This window comes from Panthera onca, chromosome A2, assembly GCF_046562875.1.
Source record: "Panthera onca isolate mPanOnc1 chromosome A2, mPanOnc1 haplotype 2, whole genome shotgun sequence".
Classification (NCBI taxonomy): Eukaryota; Metazoa; Chordata; class Mammalia; order Carnivora; family Felidae; genus Panthera; species Panthera onca.
In genome coordinates, this window is record NC_138340.1 from 55,022,371 (window position 1) to 55,043,759 (window position 21,389).

At 46.5% G+C, this 21,389-nt stretch overlaps 1 protein-coding gene across 1 annotated transcript in view; it reads right to left on the reverse strand.

Annotated features, from left to right (window-relative positions):
* Positions 1 to 1,311: 1,311 nt before the first annotated feature.
* Positions 1,312 to 21,389, reverse strand: part of CA2H3orf20 (chromosome A2 C3orf20 homolog) — a 90,501-nt gene continuing 70,423 nt past the window's right edge. The window contains exons 11-15 of the mRNA XM_060631857.3: positions 17,402 to 17,705; positions 14,749 to 14,856; positions 13,274 to 13,416; positions 6,934 to 7,065; positions 1,312 to 6,311 (exon numbers count right to left, since the gene is read on the reverse strand). Coding sequence (XP_060487840.2) covers positions 6,215 to 6,311; positions 6,934 to 7,065; positions 13,274 to 13,416; positions 14,749 to 14,856; positions 17,402 to 17,705 — 784 coding nt within the window. The 3' untranslated portion in view covers positions 1,312 to 6,214. The remainder of the gene's footprint in view (positions 6,312 to 6,933; positions 7,066 to 13,273; positions 13,417 to 14,748; positions 14,857 to 17,401; positions 17,706 to 21,389) is intronic.

Here is a 21,389-nt window from a genome sequence, read left to right on the forward strand (position 1 = left end):
TCAATTTACTTGAAGATCAGATTGATTCTTTCAAGGCTTCTTATCTTAAATTGAGGTGTAATTGACATATAGTAAAATCCAGTGTTTTAGAGGTACAGTTCTGTGAGTTTTGCCAAATGTTTACAGTCAAGTATCCACTGCCATAATTAAGACATAAAATAATCCCATTAACACCCCTACCTCTGTCAAATTCCCTCATACCCTTTGTAGTCATTCCCATCTCAGGCAACCCCTCATCTATTTTATTCTGTCCCTACAGCTTTGCCAAGAATTACTTTTAAATTTTATTAGGGAGGGTCTAGATTAGCCTTTAGTTTATCCCTACTCATATGGCCTGGATTTTCTGGGATCTTCACTGAAATGCCCAGTCTCTACTTCTATTTTTTGCTTTTTAAAATTTTAATTCTGATTAGTTAACACACTGTATTACATTAGTTTCAGGTACACAGTAGTGATTCAATAATTCCATACATTACCCAGTGCTCATCATGACAAATGCACTCTTTAATCCCCATCACCTATTTAACACATCCTCTCATCCACCTTCCCTCTGGTAACCATCAGTTTGTTCTCTATAATTAAAAGTCTATTTCTTGATTTGTCTCTCTCTCTCTTTTCCTCCCTTTGCTCATTTGCTTTCTTAAATTCCACATATGAGTGAAATCATATGGTATCTTTATTTCTCTGATTTATTTTGCTTAGCATTATACTCTCTAGCTCCATCCATGTCATTGTAAATGGCAAGATTTCATTATTTTTTATTGCTGAATACTATTCTGTTGTATATCTATACCATATCTTCTTTTTCCATTCATCAGTCAATGGACACTTGGGCTGCTTCCATTTCTTGGCTATTGTAAATAATGCTTCTATAAACATAGGGGTGAATGTTCCCCTTTGAATTATGCTCTTGTATTCTTTTGGTAAATACAAAGTAATAAGATTGCTGAATCATAAGGGAGTTCTGTTTTTAACTTCTTGAGGAACCTCCATACTGTTTTCCACAGTGGCTGTGCCATTTTGTATTCCCACCCGCAATGCAAGAGGGTTCCTTTTTCTCCACATCCTCACTAACATCTGTTTCTTGTGTTGTTGATTTGGCCATTCGGACAGGTGTAAGGTGCCATCTCATTGTGGTTTTGATTTGCATTTCCCTGATGGTAAGTGATGATGAACATCTTTTCACGTGTCTGTTGCCTGACTGTATGTCTTTGGAGAAATGCCTGTTCATGTCTTCTGCCGATTTTCATTAGATTATTGTTTTTGGGTGTTGTGTTTTATAAGTTCTTTATATACTTTGGATACTAATACTTTATTGGATATGTCTTTCAAATGCCTTTTCCCATTCTGTAGGTTACCTTTTAGTTTTGTCGATTGTTTTTCTTTGCTGTGCAGAAGCTTTTTATTTAGATGTAGCCCTAATAGTTTATTTTTGCTTCTGTTTTCCTTGCCTCGAGAGACATATCTAGAAAGAAGCTGCTACAGTTAATGTCAAAGAAAGAAGCTGCTACAGCTAATGTCAAAGAAGTTACTGGCCCATGAGTCTGTTTCTGATTGGTTGGAACTTGAATGTCTCCCCAGTTCACAGCTCCCGTGTAGCTCTTTACTGGGCTTCATGAAGCCACACTCAAACCACGTGCAGTTTAGTATTCAGCTGAAAGTCTCAAGGAGATCACTGTGCAGATATCTAGAGTTCTCTCTGCATAACTCCCTCTTCTCTGAGGCCCTGTTCCACAAATTTCAGTCACTGCTATCTCCCCTAATTCTGATCTTCCTCCTCAGTTCAGCAACACTATCATACTCTGCTTGAATTCTCCTTCCATGTACCATGATTCAGAAAGCATGATCTCTGGCCAAAGCTGGGTGGGGGTGGGGGTGGGGGTTGTAGAACTCATTTTCTTTCTCTTACCTTGGTTGTTTTTCAATAGATCCACTCCAGTACCATTTACTCTAACATGTTTGGAAGCAAATTTCAGGCCACCTCTTTTTTGTTTAGTTATATCTTCTTCTTTGCTTATGTTTTCAGTTCCTTCTTTTGCTTATTTAAACATTAAAAACACATTCATTTTATATTGTCTGCCAAGTTCAATATCCAAAATCTTGGACGTCTAACTTAATGTTTGATGTTTATTTTTATTCACTTTGGCTTATACTTTTAAATTTTGGATTGTGAGCTCATATTCAACTGGATTATCTCTGTGGGAATCCTATGAAGTCTAGGTTGAGACTGAACATTTTCAGACAGGATTTGTTTGCTTCCATGAAACATCTTGAGGGTTTCTAGATCTCATAGACAGCACACATAAACATGTAAACCCAAAATCTCCATGAAGGCAGATATGGGTTATACATTCATAGAAGGATCCTTAACCAAAACATTTTTTTCTCTGAGGCTGAGACATTAAAATTCCCTTATAATTTTGTGTATATCAAGGGTCCCAGATTTGTCTTTGGGAGTCTTATTTAAAGCTTGATGTCTTCGGACTTCAAGCTGTATTACAAAGCTGTAATCATCAAGACAGTATGGTACTGGCACAAAAACAGACACTCAGATCAATGGAACACAATAGCGATCCCAGAAATGGGCCCACAAACGTATGGCCAACTAATCTTCAACAAAACAGGAAAAATATCCAATGAAATAAAGACAGTCTCTTTAGCAAGTAGTGCTGGGAAAACTGGACAGCGACATGCAGAAGAATGAACCTGGGCCACTTTCTCACACCATACACAAAAATAAACTCAATATGGATGAAAGACCTCAATGTAAGACAGGAAGCCATCAAAATCCTCGAGGAGAAAGCAGGCAAAAACCTCTTTGACCTTGGCCGCAGCAACTTCTTACTCAACACGTCTCTGGAGGCAAGGGAAACAAAAGTAAAAATGAACTATTGGGACCTCATCAAAATAAAAAGCTTCTGTATAGTGAAGGAAACAATCAGCAAAACTAAAAGGCAACCGACGGAATGGGAGAAGATATTTGCTAACGACATATCAGATAAAGGGTTAGTATCCAAAATCTGTAAAGAACTTATCCAACTCAACACTCAAAAAACAAATAATCCAGTGAAGAAATGGGCAAAAGACAGGAATAGACTCTTCTTCAAAGAAAACATCCAGATGGCCAACCAACACATGAAAAAATGCTCAACCTCACTCATCATCAGGGAAATACAAATCAAAACCACAATGAGAGACCACCTCACCCCTGTCAGAATGGCTAACATTAACAACTCAGGCAACAACAGATGTTGGCAAGGATGTGGAGAAAGAGGATCTCTTTTGCACTGCTGGTAGGAATGCAAACTGGTGCAGCCACTCTGGAAAACAGTATGGAGGGTCCTCAAAAAAAAAGAAAAATAGAACTACCCTATGACCCAGCAATTGCACTAATAGGTATTTATCCAGAGGATAGAGGGATGCTGTTTGGAAGGGGCACATACATCCCAATGTTTATAGCAGCACTAACAACAATAGCCAAAGTATGGAAAGAGCCAAAATGTCCATTGACAGATGAGTGGATAAAGAAGATGTGGTGTGTATATATATATATATATATATATATATATATATATATGATGGAGTATTACTTGGCAATCAAAAAGAATGAAATCTTGCCATTTGCAACTATGTGGATGGAACTGGAGGGTATTATGCTAAGTGAAATTAGTCAGAGAAAGACAAAAATCATATGACTTCACTCATATGAGGACTTTACGAGACAAAACAGATGAACACAGGGGAAGGGAAGCAAAAAGAGTACAAAAACAGGGAGGAAGACAAAACATAAGAGACTCTTAAATATAGAGAACAAACACAGGGTTCCTGGAGGGGTTGTGAGAGGAGGGATGGGCCAAATGGGTAAGGGGCACTAAGGAATCTACTCCTGAAATCACTGTCACACTATATGCTAACTAACTTGGATGTAAAATAAAAAAATAAAGTAAAAACAAACAAAAAAAAGCTTGATATCTTGTTCAGGCCCAAGGCTTTGTCTCGTGTGTCCCTAGAACCATTAAAGCTCTGGTTCTGGGTCATTGGGATTAACAAAACAGCCTCAGGACAGCTGTGGTTTTAGTGCTTGCTTACCACTTGGTTTCCTGAGTCCTCTTTTCAGCACCTATGGATTGTCCTTACTATCTCGTGTGCTCCGATATGCAATTAAAAGGGTTTATGTTATTCAACATATTTTGCAGTGTGACTTTTTACAGGCCATTTAATCCATACTATTGTTGGAAATGGAAGTCTGATCTTTGTCTTCCTGTCCTCCTGGTTCCTTCTTCCTGGAAGAAGGAGGTGCCCTGGGTCCACCTCCATGGAAAGTGGTGGGATAGAGGAGAAAGAATGGATTCAGTGCCAAGAACTCTGCTACCTACCCTAGGCTCTGGCTCTTATTCCACTTCTACTTCCCCCAAGAAGTCTTTCTAAAAGCTGAGGCCCTGGTAGAGGACAGAAGTCCACAGAAGGCAAATATGGGGAGTTAGTTGGTAGTGGCTGCCTGGACTTTTGTGCTAAAGATGGATTCAAGAGTTTGACTCTCTCAGATAATGTCACACCTTCCCATCACACCTGGCTTTTTGGAGGCATTGTTGGTGGAACCTGATCCCCCTCTCCTGGTATTTCTATGGTGAAGGGACATTCTAGTCCTCAAGGGACAGTTTGATTTTGTAGCACTGGACATTCCACTGGGCCCTATTCCACCAGTGGGAAATGTTGCTGCTCAAGTCTGCTCATTTTGAGCCCCTTTTCAGTCTGGCGAGCATCCTGAGTTGGGCTGGGGCCTGTCCCTTAGGGACAGTTCTGTGCTCACCTGTGCATGCAGCTGGTGAAGTGTCCAACTTAGCATGCAGGCCCAAAGGTCCAATTCCAGGAGGAAGGTAGGAGGGCCGGTGTCTGCATTCTCACCTTTACCAGAATCCTGCCTGAGGGGATAAGGGTGCCTGCAAGCCAGGACAGAGGTGGAACTTGCTTCCCCTTGCCTTCCAATCCTTGCGTGCCCTTGTGCTTGAGTGGGGGGGAGAATGGGGCGGACAGAGGGGAGAAGAGTTATGTGCCCAAGACACCTAGCAAATATCAGGCCCTTAGGTATCAAAAGATATAGACTTAAGAACACAGCATGCCATTTCAAATCCATTTCTAGGGGAATAAATGTATCATTCAAAATAAGCCTTTGCATGATACAAAGGATAAACATTAACCCTCAAAAACTTCAGCTTAAAAAAGCATCTATTAAAAAGGGGCACAAGTAGCTAAGTGTAGAGCACATCACCAAACACTGCCCACAGATCAGGGTCTGAAGTCTTTTCTGAGTTTGGAGAAGCAGGCAGACCCTCTGGGGTCTATGCCCTGCTCCAGGAAGTGGCTCTCAGGAGCCTCAAACAGGCCTAGAGCTGGGGACCATGACCCAGGAGTAGTCAGCACATGAGATGGGGAGATAGGGCTGCTATCTCTGGGCCGGTGATGCTGGCAAGGATTCTTCAGGCCTATCAGCCTGGGAAGGGGTGTCTAATCCATCAAAGAGCACTGAGGCTAGGCTAAATGGGGACATTAACACACGAGGGGCGGGGCACAGGGTCTCTGGCTGTCTGGGACAGATAGACATCACTATCTTTTCCATCCCATTCCATGCCCGTTTCCCTCTCATTCCACCTGCCCCCTTATTCTCCCTCTTCCCTAGTTTCCTCCTCCCTCATTTCTCTTCCTGCCCCTTCTCAGCAGCTCTCCATCTCTCCCCCTGCCTTTCCTCCCATCTGTTGCTCTTCTTCTCTGTCTTTCTCCTCCCTCTTTCTCTCTCACCCTCTTTTCCATCTGGGCCAGAAGCAGAGTCCTTTTCCACCTAGTGAAGGGTAGGTAGGAGGGCACAATTCAGTCCCATCCAAGACCTCCCCAGGGTTAATATATCCTTTGGCTTGGCCCCCTTAGAGTGAGATACCTGTTTCCTTGGGAATGGGAGATTCTCTGGCTGGTTTAACTGGTCACAGAGGAAGCTCTGGGTCAGAGGAACCACATTTCCAAGGACTCAGCTTGGAACAGGTCTGTGGGGGACCTCGTAGGAGCCAGCCTATCCCACGGCCTCACCCAGATGCTGGAGGCACGCTTATTTATTATGCAGGGGCTTAGAGAAAGGGGGTGGGAGGCTTGGGAGGCAGGACTAGGGTGAATGTGAGAGGAGCTGTGTCCAGGCTTAGAGCTCTGGGTAGCTGTGGGGGCAGCATCATTTCTTGGAGGACTGTTTTTTCCAGATGGCCGACTTCTTACTGCCTCTCTTGGCTTTGCTGAGAGTATGCAGAAACACTTCAGGCTGTTTCATTCTAAAAACCAAAATAGAGAGAAGCAAATGCTGGGAAATGGGTGGAGAGAACTGGTGTGAACGGGGCCCAGAGCCCTGGCCCTCGGCTTTGCACTGTTGAGGCTCTCTGGGTGTTGCTGCAACCTGGGGGGTCCCAGTGGCACCTGTAACCTTTCTAACAAAAACTGTAACAGTTTTGTTTTCCCATCTTCATAAGAAATGTGTGATTTTTCACGCTCTTGCAGAATACATAATTCATTTCAGTTAACATGGCCAAGTTAAGGTCTAGGAAGTTTCTCGCAGGGAGACAGTGGGCAGTCTCCACTCATCTCAGACTGATGATGGCCTGGACTGTAGGATTTCACCACTAAAGGCCTCAATGGCCACCACCCAGACCACTGCCAGCAGCTCTGGGGAGCTGAGCAATGCTCAGCTGGACATTGTGTTGATTAAATGGGCTAGCTGTCAGGGATGGTTAGAGATGACCCAGGCCCAGGGGGAAGTGACTTGCCCAAGGCCACTTAGCCCCACATGGACTCTGTGGCCTGCAGCAGAGCCAGGGACTCTGCTATGAGCCACGCCCATTCTGTTTACCACAGGAGGGCCCCTCAGCCCTGGGCCGGGGTGGGGTGGGGGATACCTACTTCTCAGCTTCAGGGGAGGACTCCTCCATCTGGTCCGCCATGGTCAGTGAGGAGAAGCTTCCTTGGATGTCTTCTGGTATTGTTTTCTTGACTGAGTCAGGGTCTTCCAGGCCCGGGATGTAGGTTGAAATGCTGCAGGGGAGGGAGGGAAGGAAGGGCAACGCTCAGCAGAGCCACAGCCTGAGGGGACCCTGAGTAAGCAGCCCTCACCAGCACCTGGTGCTGCCATTTAATGTTCCGGTTCCGAGAGAGAAAAGGACACAGGGCTGCCCCTCACCAGGGTGGGTAAAGGGAGAGTCTGACCCCTGGGGACACAGAGACTCACTGGAGGTCAGCTTCTCTGGCTTCTGTTTAGGGCTGGATCACCCTAACTCTGTGCGAGTGACACCTGTGCACCCAGCACTGACCATCGGAAAGGTGTGCAGTGGGGCAGGAGGGCTCCATAAAGTGAGCAAGGGAGGGAGGGAGCACAGGACACCCAGGAAAGTCCTTGTGTACAGTGTTAGGGGCTGTGTCCCCCTTCCCAAATTCACATGTAGGGGGAGTCCAAATTCCTGGTACTTCAGATTGTGGCCTTGCTTGTAAATAGGGTCACTGCAGAGGCAATGAGTTAAGAGGAAGTCATACCAGAGTAGGGTGGACTTTTAACTCAAAATACCTGGTGTCCTTATAAAAAGGGGGCAGTGTGGACACAAGCACACACACAGGGAGAATGCCATGAGAAGTCTGGGGTAACAATGCTGCCTCAAGCTAAGGAATTACCAGAAGTGAGGAGACCAGCCTGAGCGAGTCCTTCCCTAGCGCCTGTGGAAGGAGAATGGCCTGCCCACACCACCATCTCTGGCCTCCAGAACCATGAGATAATACATTCCAGTTTAAGCCACTCAGTGTGTGAAGCACTGTTACAGCAGTCTTGGGAAACTAATGAGGACAGAGACGGAACAGGCCCTTTTACTCCTCATTTCTTCATATTAATTGAGCCCCTGCTATGTGACTTGCTTGAGGGCAGGGTGTTTCGCGATAAGAGATGGGCAGGGGAAGGGAGACAAGGGCCTCTTCTGTCATTCTGAGAATCCCAGAAAAATAAAAAAGGAAGGTGTGGACCGGGCTGTCTCCCCCGTCCCCTTTGGTCCCGGCTGCAGAGGTGGCAAGAAAGCAGATTCTGGGAGTGGGTCTCCTGAGGCTTCCTGAGCCGAGTGCCCTTGTCCCGCACCCGACCCACCCCTGTCCCCCAGGGTGGGTCATGGCTCAGCATTTGTTAGGAACTCAAAACATAGGTAAATGGAGCAATGGGAGTCCAGCCCAGTGGGGCACCGTAAAAGGACTCCTACGTGACAGCTGCCAATAGCAGGTTACATGATGAGAGAGTCAGTGTGACCAGGATGGCGGGAGCATCAGCGGCGGGAGCATCAGCGGTGTCCCTAAGTGAGACCCTCCACCAGGCCTGGGGCCGTGTTGGCAAATGACACGTACTGATACCTGGGGAGTCCGTCTCCTCCATCTGGCCCCGGGCTGATGGAGAATGAACCTGGTTACCAGAGCAGGCGGGGTGGGCTTTGGAGACGAAGCAGCCTTTGCCCTGAGAGCTCATTAACTGGGGAAAACAGCCCCTTTTTCTCCCTGCCCCCTCAGCTGCAAAGCACCCACAGAGCATTTCCCCCCACCCCCCACTTCTAAACTGTGGTTAAAAGTACATAACATAAACTTTATCCATTTTTTTTGTACACACTTTAGTGGCATTAAGTACATTCACACTGTTGTGCAGCCGTCCCCCCCATCCATCTCCAGAACTTTTTCGTCGTCCCAAACTGGAACTCTGTCCCCATTAAACGCGAACTCCCCACTGTCCCTCCCTCAGCCCTGGCACCCAACCCTCCGACTTTCTGTCTGCTCTGGGGACCTCATGTAAGTGGGATCACGTGGTATTTGTCCTTTTGTGCCTGGTTTATTTCACTGAGCATAATGCCCTCAACGTTCATCCGTGTTGTAGCGTGTCGGAATTTCCTTCCTTTTCCGGTACATGCACAGACCACATTTTCTTTCTCCATCCATCCGCGGACGGGCACTTGGGTTGTTTCTGCTTCTTGGATATTACCAGCAGTGCCACTATGGACTCTGAAAGCCCACCTTCAATTCTTTTAGGTGCCTACCCAGAAGTGAAGCTGCTACACCATAATTCTATTCTAACTTTCTGAGGACCCCCTCCGTACTGTTTTCCAAAGCCGCCGTGCCAGTTTGCATTCCCGCCGGCAGTGCACGTGGCCTCAGGCTCCTCCACATCCTCGCCAAAGCTTGCTATTTTTGGTGCTCCGACAGCAGCCATCCTGACGGGTGTGAAGCCGTGTGTCACTGTGGTTTTGACTTGTGTCCTCTGATGATTAGTGCCCTTTGCTCTTTTTCTTCAGTTTCTGCATCTTTGGAACAGCCAAGCTAAAGCAGGTTGAGGTCTTATTCACTTCCAAATCCCCAGTGCCGAGCACGAGGCCGGGCATGCAGGAGTTGCTCAGAAATGGAAGGAATGGCAGGACTGCCAGGTTAAAAGCAGGAGCTGCTTCTGGAGAGGAGCCTCCCACCACTGGAGGTATATGAGGGGCGGCCGGATGGCCTTGAGGGCCGGTTATCAGTGGACACTCTGTCAACCGGCCCTTCCTCAGTCCGACCTGCCCTCTGCTTCCCTGGGATAAAATCAGCTCTAGGTCTTCAATCAGTGAACGTTTCCCAAGGGGGTTCAATGTGCCGGGCTGTGAGCATGAGCAAAGGACACAGACAGAAGGGAGGTGGGCCATGTGATATAGGACACCCAGTCCTCTGGGCTGGCACAGCTTAACACAGCGCCTTCCCAACACACTGCCTTCTCCTCCGGGCAGAGTGGTCTCTCCAGCCCTGCATGAATCTCCCCCTACCCCGCCAGTTGTCCTTGGCCTGGCCTGGCCCCCACCCTCCTGCTCCTTCACAACCAGTCTACTCACTAGCAGGGGCCCCACCCCATTCTCCGCTGGGGCTTGGAAGGCCTCAGTGGGAGGCCCCGCCTCCCTGGGCAGCCCGGCTCCCCTCCCTGCTCACAGCCCTTGCTTCTCCACGGTGGCCTCACAGACCCCAAGCCCAGATGGACGGCCGTCTCTGTGGCTGGCTCCTCTGAGTGCCGGGTAAGCAGCCCAGCCCTTCTGGATCTGTGCTCCGGCTCTGCCCACCCTCCTGCATTTACTCTGCCCACCTGTATTTTCTCTCTCCCACCTCCGCACTGCGAATCCTCCCACAACAGCTGCATAAAACCAAGCAGCTGAAAGTCTACTCCGGCAAGGAAGAAATGACTCCCACCAAGGGACAGGGAGGACCCCCCCTGCCAGAGCTCTGCTAGTGTCCCTCTTGGAACAGAGGACCCAGAAATGAAAATGCTAGCACTCCAGGACCTATGGCTCCCTTGGGCTGCGCCGATAGCTCTGACTTCTAAGTTACTTTTTTCAGCATAACAGACTATCACGCTGGGGCTTCCAACATCCACTGACCATAAACCTTCCACGACTAAAAGTAAACATTTGTTCATTTTCTTCCCAAACCCCTGCTTGACGGCTGAGCCTACTGCAAACTCCTACTCTGTCATCTCTCCCCATCTAGGGCACAAATGATCAGTCAGGCTTCCATGAACACATCTAAGTTGCATATTTAGGGAAAAAGTGGACAGGCCAAACACAGAGGTCTGCCCTTTAGGCCCACCACCACTTACTGGGTGTGGCCGAGCAAGCAGCTGCCTGAGCCCCGTCTATCCATCTAGTTCACGAGGACATCAAGAGATCTCACCCAGTGTCTCACTTGAAGTTAGGTATTCTAGGCCGGCAGCTTGTCTCATTACTATTTTAGTTACCCTGCTGGAAGAGGAATCAGGCCAGCGGGTGGCTTTAGAACGTTTCCCAAATTTCTTTGACATTCCTCCCGTCAAGAGGTGTAGTGTCATTTCCCTCCTGTGAATGTGGGCCGGCTCTAGGGACTCACATGGAGTGGACAGTGATGACATACATGACTTATGAGGCCAAGCCATATAAGGCAACCCAGTCCCCACCTGGCTGTGTCTCAGGATGCTCGCTTTTGGAACCCAGCTGCCATATCTGAGGAGGCCAGGGCCACATGGAGAAGCCATGTGTAATTGTCGCGGCTGAAAGCCTGCACGGACCACCTGACTTGAGTGGGCAAGACTTTGGGATGACTCCAGCCCGTCAACTTCTCATTGCAACCACATGAGAGACCCTACGCAAGCACTACCTAGCTGAACCCGGTTGGCCCCCAAACTGCCAGAGATGGTAATAAACAACGGTTGTGTGGTTTTACACCACTAAACTTGAGGTGGTTTGTTCCACAGATAGAGATAAAGGAACTGTTGTTATGGCAACATTTTCTTGTAGAATTCCACTCTTTTTTCTCTAAGTGCTTTCAAACTGCCAACCTAATAGGCCATTCTGGAATTAAGAGGAGTTCTACTGGTTTATAGTCTCCGGAATCCTCCCCTTTCCACTTCCAAAAACCTAGACTCTGTGTGTGTGTGTGTGTGTGTGTGTGTGTGTGTGTGTGTGTGGTTTGTTGATTCTTTCTCCATCATTCCTCAAAAAATTTTGAAAACCATTGTAAGTATTAAGTCCTTTTAGAACCCGTGCATATAACAAATTAAGAACCTGGAATTCATTTTAGTAATAATAATGACAGCACTAACAGCTATAATTTGTAACCTCTCAATAAATGTTAGTGATGTACCAGAACTTCACACACACTGGCTCATCTAATTCTCACAACCCCGTACAGTGGAAACTATGCTTGTTCTTGCTTTGCAGGCAAAGAAGCTGAGGCAGAGAGAAAGTAAGTGGTCCTTTGAGGGACAGTGGAAGTCAAATAAGAGCTACATCTTTTTGTAACTAGTTTTTGGCATCCCCATCCACCATACCCCTAAGCACCCCATCTGTTAAATACTTCTGAAAATGCCTTTGCTTGCTGTCTCTGGCACCTTCCAGTGGTCTCAGTTCATCTTCAGTGTGGGCCTTCTGGATAGCGTCCTCCCCAACCCCCTTCTGTCTTTGGTGTATTTCTTTCTTGAGCCCAAGCAGACCCAGAGCCTCCGTTTCCCTTTCTCCCTGGAACTGTCATTGAGCTGGTCTTGAATAACCTCCAAGCCCTCCTTGAGTCTCAGGCCTTGGGGTCTCAGTGACTTTCTTCTCTGCACCTGCCAGCATCTGCCTTCCTGATGTCCACAGGCTCCTCGGGATCCTGTCTTCTCTACTAAGCTGTCCAGGATGCTGGGGTCAGGGCCTGACCTCTACCAGATCCTCCTAGAGGAACCTCTATAGGGTCAGGCAGACACTCTGACATGGCCCCAACTCAGTGCACTGGGGAGAAATTGGCGTCAGGACTCCTAGAAAGCGGAGAGGCCTGGTGGGAGTGGGGTGGGGTTGCTGTCCCGACTCCATGCGGTAGGGACACAGTCAAAGGCAAGCCCACGTGCTAGGCAGGTGGATGTTTTTTATGTGTTTGCTCATCACTTTCTGGTTTATATGGCACTTCAGCAAACACGCCTTCATTACATCCTCACAACAACCCCGGGAGGTGGGAATTATCACCCTCATTTTAAAGGTGAGGATAATGAGGATTAGGGAGGCTAATGGTTCCCCAGCTTATAAAGAGCAGATTTGAGGCTTTCTCTTCCTCTTGGAACTCCTGACCCAGTAAATTTTTCACTGCATTTTCACAGGCATTCCAGAACCCACTGCCAGCTCTTAACACAGCCTCCAGCAATGTCATAAACCCCATGCTCCTTCCCTGGACCAGGCTGCATGCTTCTGGAACCAAGAGACCTACCTATGCTCATCTCACCCAAGCTGGGCCTAGGAGTCACTCCATAGATGGATGTCACCTGGTTGAAAAGCCTACGCTCTGTGGCCAAGAGGCAGCCTTAAGCCAGCACCACCCCATTCCCTTTACAAGGGACTGAACTCACCTCATGAGGGACCCTTGACTACATGGCCCTGCTGGTAAACAGAGAAGCAGGACTGGGATCGCACACAGGATGGGGTAGGGTGTCATAGGGCAAAAGGCAGGATGTCACTAGGACCCCCACCCAAACCTGTCTCCATTATTTTCCCCCACAGAAATTGGCACTGTGCAAATCATCCTGTGTCCCTCTTTCTCCAAGAGGGCACTTTCCCCTGACCTGTGTCCCAACAGCACGGCCTCATTCCCCCTTGCCACCTGTGAAGCTGTCTGTTTTGCTGCCAGCTTCTGTCCCCAATAGTGTCCCTTCCATAGCGAGGTCTCCTCCCACCCTGTGCTTGCCCTGCACCCCAAGTTTTTCCTGTTTTACCTAAATTTGTAGTTGTCTGGCAGGAAGTAGCCCATCTTGCAGTCTTGTCGAGCCTGGAAGATCTGTTTCAGCAGATTCTGCCTGCTATAGCCATATCCATTCAAAATGCAGCCTCCAAAAAGGAGTTTTCCCCCAGCAAACATCTGTCAACACATAGGAAGGAAACAGCAGGAGGGCACTGAATCTCAGGATGGTGCCATGGGCCTCAGAGCCTGTGCCAGAATTCAGGCCTTTCTTTGATGGTTTCGGGCAAAGGGTATTACCCTCCCCAAGTCGCCCAGTGAGGTGTGGCTGAGCCTGTTCCCCATCAAGGTCTCCCAAGTCAGAGGGCAGCCCCACCATCCCAGCCTTTGCCCTCTGCTGGCCCACCTGCTCAGAGGTCACCTCACACACAAGGGCTCCAAAGCCCTGGGGCCTGAAGGGTTTCTTCCTACTCAGAGGGACCCACTCCACCCTCCTACAGCTGGCTGGCCCACTTATCCATATGCATTGATCAGCTGGCCCCATGGGATGGGAGCTCTTGAGGGTAGGGATCTTGTCCTATGGCTCTCTGAACCCCCACTCTCTACATGTCAGTCTCCAGCAAGTAGACACCTGTCCAAAGATTTCTGTGCAAGGATATCCATTAGAGTGCTATTTGTCATGGCCCACTGCCCAAACAAAAAGGAGATAATGTAAATGTCCAACAAAAGGATCACAGGTAGAGAAATCAAATGACAGATTCTCATGCAGTGATTAAAAAATTACAATTAAAAAAGCAAGACTCCAGAGGCACCTGGCTGGCTCAGTCAGTTAAGCACTGGGCTCTTGTTTTCAATTCAGGTTATGATCTCACAGTTCATGAGATCGAGCCCTGCATCAGGCTCTATGCTGGCAGTGAGGAGTCTGCTTGGGATTCTCTCTCTCCCTCTCTCTCTGCCCCACCCCACTTCTTCTCTCTCCCTCTTCAAAATAAAAAATTTAAAAAACATTTAAAAAAAGCAGGACCCCCAAATCAGAAAAACCCAGGGGCCAAAATGTTAGCATGGGTACGCCCCAGGGCTTCCAATAGTGCTGGATCCAGCAGCTGCCCAGTACGTCCTCATTGTGTGAACAAATGAGACAATCTGGGTAATACAGGGAAGCAATTATTTTCTAAATTTTTTCAATAAATATACATATATTTTTACAATGCTCTGGTTTTAGTAAAAAGTTATTTAAAAACAGACAAAGAGAATTTGGTTCTCCAGGTTAGGTGTCCCTCGCTCCCTTGAGTCTTCTGGGATGAGGGATGCATGGGGTCAGGCTGCAAACGGGAGACTGGGCTGCAGCCCTGGTTCTATGTGATGGGTGACTCTCAGTCAGGCCTTCTGCCTCAGAGCCCACAGACCCTCTCTCCTTTCCCCTCCCATATTTGTGATTCCACAAGGGTAGGGGCTATGGGGGACTAGGTTGGCAGTAGTTGGTGGTGAGCCCCCCGCCGGGCCCCAGCTCACCAGAACCATCCCCTGCACCACAGCATACTTCTTCACCAGCAGTGGTGGGTTCTTCTGCAGGGCACTGTCCAGGTCATACCGTAGCAGGCGGTAGGGGTCATGCCGGCACTTCCAACAGAGAAATAAGTGCCCATCAACCCTATGCCAAGAGGACGCACTCAGATTCCAGAATTCTTAGCCAGGCCAAGTTCCCATGGAATCCTGGAGCCCCTCAACATCCCCTCCCAACTCCTGTTCAACAGGCTGTTCAGCCTCCACAAGCACACCTACCATGACCATTGCCAAAGGATGCCATCTAGGCATCTGGGTTCATCTAGGGCCTTCTGCTTGTGAAAGCTGTCATGGAGATGACTGTGCCCCACCACTTGACAGCCACTAGCCCCACACTCTAGGGTCTGCAGGACTTGACTGTTCCCTTTGCCTGGGAGAAGCCCTGTGGGAGATTTGGAGGTATACTGTGTTCCTGGGTGTACCTATTTTCAGGATTCCTCCACCCTCTGCCCCCTGCCCCTCTGGACAACCCCCTGTCAGTGCCAGGACCTGAATCAAACCTACATCTCAAGGTGGGACCTGGGCAATCCAAAGTAAAGCTCGTCTCTTTCCCCTCCTTTCTGGATGCTATGAACCCATTAATATGGCTAATGTATGATGTTCTCTGGTTTGATCTGCCTTTTATTTCAGGTGCCTCTAACTGTCCTACCTGACATTTCAATTTATTTTTTTCTGGAGAGAGAGGGGAAGTAAGTGTGCACAAGCAGGGGAGGAGCAGAGAGAGAGAGGAAGAGAGAGAATCTCAAGCAGGCTCCACAGCCAGCATAGAGCCTGATGCAGGGCTCAATCTCAGGACTGTGAGACCATGACCTGAGCTGAAATCAAGAGACAGACACTTAACTGACTGAGCCCCCAGGCACCCCTGATGTTTCTATTTAAAATTTGAAACCCAGGGGTGCTTGGGTGGCTCAGTTGGTTGGGCATCTGACTTCAGCTGAGCTTATGATCTCACAGTTTGTGACTTTGAGCCCTGCTTCAGGGTCTCCACTCTCAGGACAGTGCTTGCTTCAGATCCTCTGTCCAACCCCCTCTCTTTGCCCCTCACCTGCTCACTCTTGCTCTTTGTTTCAAAAATAAATAAGCATAAAAAAAAAGTGAAACCCAGAACTGTATCTGGTATTTTAGCTTTCAGAGCAAGACGTTAGGGAACATTTCTACCTTAACTAAACACACTGGAATGGTGGAATCAGAGTCACTGTGATATTTGACACCTCCTTCCAGAATTGTCCTCTGCGCCCCTCAAAACCCACTATCTACTCCTCCATTGGCCTCAACCACCTCAGGTCAGGCCCGGTCCCCATTCGCAGTTCTCGCAGCTGGGCTGGACCGCCATGCATCCTACATTTACGAATAATTATTAATAAACCATTAATAGCCCCAAGGTAAATAAACGTCACCTCTAAGGTCCTATGGGGGCAGGGATCATATCTGTCTATGCATGGATCAGTGCAGGGCAGGAACTCAGTAAGTTTTCACTAAATTATGTAAATTGGGGTTGACTCCAGGAAACATACATGGCTTTGATGTATGTGACTAATAAAAAGCCTTCTGGTGTCCGATCAGACTGGTTCCAATGCCAAGCTCCTGGCACTACCTGGGTAGGCTCATGGGGTCAGGAGGCTGCACCCCTGGGAGCAAAGCTGGAGAAGGTATCCCCAGGACAAACACAAAAACTTAGACTTTGTGTCTGCAGTAAAGGGAGAAAGGGCAGACAGCGGACCAGAGAGGGCATGGGGCCAAGAGGATTTGAAGGAAGTTACTAGATGAACATGAAGCTCATGTGCTCATGTGACATCCTCTGCTCCAGTGGGGGTGGGGATGGGGCCACCCTTGAACTGTGCTAACCCTGCCAGAGATGGCTACTGACTGAGGATGATGATGAGACTCAGGAAGGACCCTGCAGCCAGGATGGGGAGAAGGTGGTTCCATGTACCCCTGACTAACAGACCCTTGAATAGGACCTCAAGCACCCCTTTCCCTGTTTCTTCCGGGAACATTCACCCACTTGCCCAAACCGTCTCATCCTGGGAGACTCTCCCTGATCTCTGGAGGTGACAGGGCCTGCTCCCAGCTCCTGCAAATTGGAACTGGCCTTTCATGGCCCTGCTCAGGACTGCTATATGTGCTCCCCACCATGCTGGGAGCCTCCCTGGGGCCTGGCACAGGGCCCGTGCACAGTAGGTACTTGGCTACAGTCTGTGAATATTCTTGAGCCCTGGGTACCCAGTGGTGAGCCCATCTCTGCTCTAAGTACTTACATACCAATATATAACCACAGCTATGGTCAGTGCCCTGGATGAAAATGGCAGGAAAAATCTTGAATGCAGAGAAAGCACCCACATAAATGTGGTGACTTTCATCTCAGGACAGGAGGATGAGTCAGAGAGAGAGTAGAGGGGGCAAAATGTGGCAGACAGTGTGTGGAAGAGTGTGTACAAAGGCCTGGAGGAGAAAAGGAAGTAAAAGAAGGCCTATGTGCTGAGGTCGAAGGACAGCCTCTCAGCCAGATGCTCAGCCAGTCCTAGCCTCCCTGTGGGAGGTCCTCCCCCCAGGTTCCTGATGCCTGGACCCTGGGGCCTCCTCAGCTGGGCCCAAGACCAACCTGGATGCAGGGTGAGGCACGGCCCTGCTGCCGGTGGCTGTAGAGTGTGTCCAGCACCCACTGGAGCTGTGTGGTACTGGTGGGGTTCTGGCTTGAGACTATCCCGAACACCAGTACCTGGCTGGGGTCACGGGGCGCAGACAGGAAGCGCTCCAGCTCCACATCGGTTACCAGGGGTGCCTTCACCAGGCACTTGCAGCCAGCCCTAATGTCTTCCTTGTGAATGAGCTTCCGCAGCACCAGTGGGCAGTCAGAGGGCGAGGCTGCCCACCTGGTGGGGCTGCGCACCTCTTGGGCCTTCCCCCTACAATGAGAAACAAGTGGGCCGGTGCTCAGTGGGCAGGGCTCGGGTCCTTGCCCCACTAGCACCTGCTGGTGCAGCACCACCTTGGATGGTGTGTGTGTCCCTAACCTCTGTGTTCCTCAGTTTCCTCAGGTGCAAAACTTGTGACTCCTTCACCCGTCCAACAAAAACTTTGGAGTCATCCTGAACCCTCTTCTTTCTCTGACACCCACACCCCATCCAACCCATCAGTAAGCCTGTCTGCTCTACATTCAAGAACGATCTAGAATCCATCCACTTTCCTGCCCTCCTACTCCTACTGACACGGCACAAGCTGCCATCATTTCTTGCCTGGATGACTGCAAGGGCCTCCTAATGGTGCTCTTCCTTCTCCTCTGACCCCTCTTCAATCTATTCTGCACACACCAGACTGGGGAATCCTGGCTCCTGTTAGAACCTAAGTCACGTTATGTCACTACTTTCTGAAATCCTCCAGTGGAGGAAAGTGGAATATATAGAAACTGCTATATTTTGATAAGAGAGTATTGTGGTGTTTTAACTTACTCATTTACTATCCTCCACTCCCCAGCTTGGTGGCATCGATGGGGATAGCAGCCCATGTTCCTGGTGTGGTTTGCTGATACCAGAGATGGTAATATGAACTTTGCTCTCAAGGAACTGTGGTTGTGTGGTTTGATGTGTCTGGAGGTTCCCTGAAGGATTGGCTAATAGCTTGCCTTTGTATTTCCCACCTTGGAATTTTCTCCTGGACAGCATCTCTCAAAGTATTTAGAAAGAAATATATCAGATACAACCTCCTGGTGCAAGGTATAACACACAGGCACACAGTACACAAACCAAAAAGCTTGGGAATAAGAGGCTGGGGAAAAAATTCATGAGGGAATAAAGACTTTGGAAGGTTCCACATACACTAGGGAATCTAAAGGGACACATGCATGCCCAGGGTTGGAACCATGTTTAGAAAAAGCCTGAAAACATCCTAGATTTTCACCCCTGGAAGATCTTTGGGCTCCACACAAGTGGGAAGTGAAGGACAAAGTAGAGATGTAAAGAGCCTGGCTAAAAGCACTAAAGGAGTGTACATCAATATAGTTAATCTGCAATGATAGGAGGATTGTTGTCACTGTTTTTGTTGTCATTGTCGTTGTTGTTTTGGCTCTAGGTATTTAAGGAAGTTTGTCAAATTTTTCTAGCTGACTACTAAGCTAACCAGAGACCTTATGATCACACATGACAAAGAATATAGTCTTTATAAAAGTAGTCTAGAAAAGTCTCTAAACAAACAACTACAAACTATGAGTAGCAAAAACAAACCATGGAAAGGGAGGAATTTTGATTTCTAGAATTACCACAGTATAATACTAAAAATATTCAGTTTTGAACAAAAAGTTATGAAGCACTAAAGAGAAACAAGAAAATATTTCTCATTCACATGAAAAAAGAAATAAAGAAAAACTATCCCTGAGGAAATCCAGCTATTGGACTTACTAGGCAAAGATTTTTAAATTAACTGTCCTAATTATGCTCAAAGTACTAAGGAAAGCAGGAATGAAGAACTTAAGTAAACCAGGACAACAACGTCCACCAAACAGAAAATATCAATGTAGAAATGGAAAGTATAAAAGAAATAAATTAGAAACTTTAGAGTTGAAATGTACAATAAATGAAATAAAAAATTCAACAGTGGATCTGAACAGGCCAAAAAAAAAAACAACAACAACAAAAAAAAAAACCCAGCAAACTTGAAGACAGGCCAAGTGAGATTATCCAGTCTGAGGAATAGAAAGAAAAAAATGAAGAAAAATTAATAGAGCCTCAGTTACACGTGAGACACCATTGAGAATACCAATATATACACAATGCGAATTCCAGAAGGATAAAAAAGAAAGGAGCAGAAAGAGTATTTGAAGGAATAATTGCCAAGAAAGTCTTCAACTTTGACAGATCTCTAACAAGCTCAACAAATCTCTAGGTAAGATAAATTCAAAGAGATCCACAGTGAGACACATTATAATTGTTAAAAGACAAAGACAAAGAGTATCTTGAAAGCAACAGAAGTATTTCATCACATAGAAGGATCCTCAGTAAGATTAACAGCCAATTTCTCATCAAAAATAATGGAGGCCAGAAGGCAGTGGAATTACATATTTAAAATGCTAAAAGAAAAAAAACTTTCCAATAAAGAATTCTATATTAAGCGAATTTTCCTTCAAAAATAAAAGAGAAATCAAGACATTCCAAGATAAACAAAAGTTGAGGAAGTTTGTCACCAGTAGGCCTGCTGCAAAAGAAATGCTAAAGTATCCTTTAGATTGAAATGAAGAATACTAGGCTGTAATTTCAAACTATATAAAGAAATAAAAAAACACTGTAAAGGTAACTACATTAAGTAAATATAAACCCACATTATTATATTTTCAATTTGTAACTCCTGTTTTTTTCTATATGATTTAAAAGACAAATACATAAAACAATAATTATAAAACTACATTAATTGGGCACACTATGCATAAAGATGTCATTTTTGACAACAACAATGTGGCAGGGGGTATGGATCTGTATAGAAGAGATTTTGTTACTTTTGAAGCTAAGTTGGTATTAATTCAAGCTAGATTGTTATTGTAATTCCCAGACTAACCACTAAAAAATAACTAAAAACTACACAGAAAAGGAAGTAAGAAGGAAATAAAACTGTGTGTATTATTTAGGGCTCTCCAGAGAAACAGAACCAATAGGATATATGTAGATATATATCATAGAAAAGTTATTACAGGAGTTGGTTCATGTGATTATAGATGCCAAGAAGTCCCACAGTCTGGTGTCTACAAGCTGGAGATCCAGAAAATCTAGTATTAAAATTCAATCTGAGTCCAAAAACCCAAGAAACAGGGAGCCAATAGTGAAATTCCTAGTCCAAGGCCAAAGGCATAAGAAGTAAGGCTTCTGTGTAAGTCCTAGAGTCCAAAGGCCCAAAAACCAGGAGCTCTGATGTCTGAGGGAAGGAAGAAATAGACTTTTCAGCTCAAGAAAATAAAGAAGGAATTCACCTTTGCTTTTTTGTTTTATTCAGGCCCTCAGTGGATTGGATGATGTCCACGCACATTGGTAAAGATGGATCTCTTTACCAGTCTACTAAATCAAATGCTAATCTCTTCCAGGAACACCTTCACAGACACACCCCAAAATATTATTTTCCCCTTAGCCTAGTCAAGTTGAAACAAAATTAAGCATCACACCATATACCAACATACATAAAAATAGGAAACAAAAACAAAAATCAACAATGGAGGAATTGAGGAACAAAAACTATAAGATTTTAGAAAACCAATTAACAAAATGGAAGAAGTAAGTCATTAATTGTAATTACTTTTAAATGTAGATGGATGAAAATCTTCAACAAAACTCAAAGACTGACAGAATGGAAAAGAAAACAAAAAACCAAAAAAACCCTATGACCCAATAATATGATCTCTACAGGAGGCCCGTTTTGGAATCAAAGATACAACTGGGTTGCAAGTAAAAGGATGGAAATAAACTCCAAGCAAATAGTAACCATAAATGAACAGGAGTAGCTAAACTGATAAGAGATAAAAATATATACTTTAAGTAAAAAATGATTTCAGGAGACAAATGAGGTATTAGACATTAAGAACAGGGTCACTCTCACTAGAAATATAACAATTG